The sequence below is a fragment of the Triticum dicoccoides genome, chromosome 3A, assembly GCF_002162155.2.
Source record: "Triticum dicoccoides isolate Atlit2015 ecotype Zavitan chromosome 3A, WEW_v2.0, whole genome shotgun sequence".
NCBI lineage: Eukaryota > Viridiplantae > Streptophyta > Magnoliopsida > Poales > Poaceae > Triticum > Triticum dicoccoides.
The window spans coordinates 449,738,907-449,741,775 of NC_041384.1; the positions used below are offsets into that span (position 1 = coordinate 449,738,907).

The 2,869-nt window shown below is 44.6% G+C and overlaps 1 protein-coding gene across 2 annotated transcripts in view; it reads left to right on the forward strand.

Moving 5' to 3' along the window:
- The first annotated feature begins 239 nt into the window (after window positions 1–239).
- The window catches only part of LOC119268517 (GDSL esterase/lipase At1g28600-like), an 11,733-nt gene continuing 9,103 nt past the window's right edge, over window positions 240–2,869 (forward strand). Inside the window, exon 1 of one of the 2 annotated variants that reach the window (XM_037550177.1) lies at window positions 240–747. In XM_037550177.1, the coding sequence (XP_037406074.1) occupies window positions 486–747 (262 nt within the window). In that variant the 5' untranslated portion in view covers window positions 240–485. The remainder of the gene's footprint in view (window positions 748–2,869) is intronic. The other variant, XM_037550176.1, reaches the window with a different exon arrangement.

A 2,869-nucleotide genomic window follows, 5' to 3' on the forward strand; every position in this document is an offset into this window, starting at 1 on the left:
AACGAGAAATCAGTGTTAATTGCTCGGTTAGTTTGGCCGTTCACAGGCATGCCTGTACGTATTTATGCTGGTATCCATCCACTGCAGTGTTGTCTACATCCTTGTTGATCGTCCTTGGGTCCTTGGAATCCTTGGACGGCAACCTGTAATTCATCCATCCCCTGCACACTCATATATGCCTAACTTTTTCGCGAATACGCACGATGCGTATCATTTCATTGTAGAAGGTAGGGAGATTACATGGGGCCGACTCCCGTATAACGTACGCTAGAAGGCGCATACCAGGACGCTTTCGGGCATATATGCCTTCATAATGGCCTCCCGAGCTCTCCGCAAACGCTCAACAAGAAACACCGGCTGCCCTGCCCACTTGGCCAAGCTAAGCTAGCCCATGCTCTTCTCATTTCCCTCTCTGCTTCTTCGGCCACGCTGCCGGCTCACTTGCTGAGCGACCGGCCGCGGCCGGTAAATACCAGTGCCATCCTATGTGGTTCCCAGGAGGCCATTTCTCGCTGGCGCTCGCCGTGTGGCATGCTCTCCTGGTCCTGGGCCTTGGGAGCGGCAGCTCGGCGCTCAGCTGCTACTCGCGCATCTTCAGCTTCGGCGACTCCCTCACCGACACCGGCAACTACGTGCGCCTGACGGCGAAGAACCCGAGCCCGTACGGAGCGCCGCCGTACGGGACCACGTTCTTTGGCCATCCGACCGGCCGGGCGAGCGACGGCCGCCTCGTCATCGACTTCATCGGTGAGCATACTGCTTGCGTCTGCATTTCCTTAACTTCTTTCAGCTGTTTTAAGTGTGCGTGTTCGTGTTGGCGCCTTGATGGCACTAGTGTGCGTTCCGCAACATGTGTCTTTCACGGAATGACGGAATTCCATCTTCTCCGTTGCCTGTACACGGTGGTGTCAACTCCGGGAGTGTCAATCGCAAATTTGCATTCGCACTACTCCGGGAATATATCCAACAAAAATCATGTCAGCTATTTCTGTAAGTAACATCAAAGAGAGATATAAAAAATGCTTTTAAAGATGACAATACATCATTCTTAGGGTTAATAAAAATCTAACGCCCTCAGGTGTATCATTTTTTACGCTATGACAACTCCCACTTTAGAACATTACAAATCCTCATACACAAGCATGACAAATCCCTATCCCTATAAATCATACTAGCTTTCACTTTAGAACATGGCAAATCCTTATCCGTGTACGACATACCAACCTTTTACACTCACACTCTTGTCTTAATCAAAAAGAAATATTTTTGGTCTCTCTACTATTTCTACTATTTGCTGATTTTGTTTTGATCCGAAAACTTGGACCCTAATAAGTGCCACACGTCAGATACGAGCACATGACAACTCTGAGCGTTCTTGACGGAAGTTTAGTGACGCGAGGATGACAATTTTAGCTGTCAAGCATGGCAACTTTGGTGCTTCAGTTTATCTTTAACAAAAACTTGTCGTGGGTCACTGGAATTTATCATCCTTGTGTGACTGAAATTACCATTAAAAACATCAAGGTCTGGAGTGTCACGCACCTGACGTGTGTCACTTATCATGTGAGGAAAACTTTATATCCGAATTAGATTTGTAATCGGTGTTTCTCAAGAAAGAAAGAAAGAAAGAAAGAAAGAAAGAAAGATGATGGTTTAACAAACCATGCAGGTCTATAAGAAAGAAAAATAGAAAATGACATATTAGATTCTTTTTGGGATTATCTGACTTTTTCAACAAGAAATTGGAAAAGTACATGAAAAACTAGAAAATGGACGAAAAGAAACATGAGATTTTCGATGAAAGTTCATAAAACAAATTTGTTATTATAGTTTCAATAACAAAAGTAAACTCGGTTATAGCTGATATACCAAAAGATATATTTTCCATAGGAAAACGACATGAATGGAAGTTCTTTTTTGCGGAAAAACTTCTGATCTATTCATCTTCAACCATGATAGTACAACAAACACCAAAAATAATAAAAATTACATCCAAATTCGTAGACCACCTAGCGATGACTACAAGCACTGAAGCGAGCCGATGGTGCGCTGTCGTCATCGCTCCTCCCTCCCTAGAGCCGGGCAAAATTTGTTGCAGTAGACAGTCAGGAAGTCATCGTTCTAAGGTCCCATAGGACCAACACACTAGAACAACATCCACCACCAATGAAGAGACACGTAGATCGGAAGGATCCAACTTTACACACGAACATAGACAAACGAAGTTCGGATCCAAGTAGATCTACCAAAGACAACCATCAACCGAATCATGTGACATGTGCCGGAGACACACCTGCACATGCCCTCTAGCGATGCTAGACGCACCGCTGGAATGGGGACTAGGCGGGGAGACACTCATTCCATCTTTAGGAAGTCATCGCCGTCTTGTCTTCCCGAGAATGACACAAACCCTAACAAAACTAAAAGAAACATCTAAAAACGTAGTTCTCCCGTCAGCAAAGGCCGGGATCCACCACACCTACATTGCCCTAGTGCCACGGGAGACAAGGCGGACCGACGCCGGCTCTAACGAGAGACAAAGGAACCCTAGCTTTTTTTTGGAGGAGGAGGCGGCAGTTGGGTGTCCGTGCCACACGAATGGAAGTTAATACAAATATGATAGGTACAATGCCTCAAGTATGTGCATTTTTTGTTGTCAAAATTAGAGGTCTCTACTGTAAAGATCATGCCTTCTATGTTCTTTCTAAATATCATAGATATACTCTTGGCCTCTTAACCAACTAATGATGCACACAACCACATATTTCTTATATAATATTCCAAAACCAAGGAAGAACTTGCTAAGAAAAAAAGGCATTAGGAACAAATTATCTACCATAGCCAAAGTTGGATCAAACACCGACAGTAA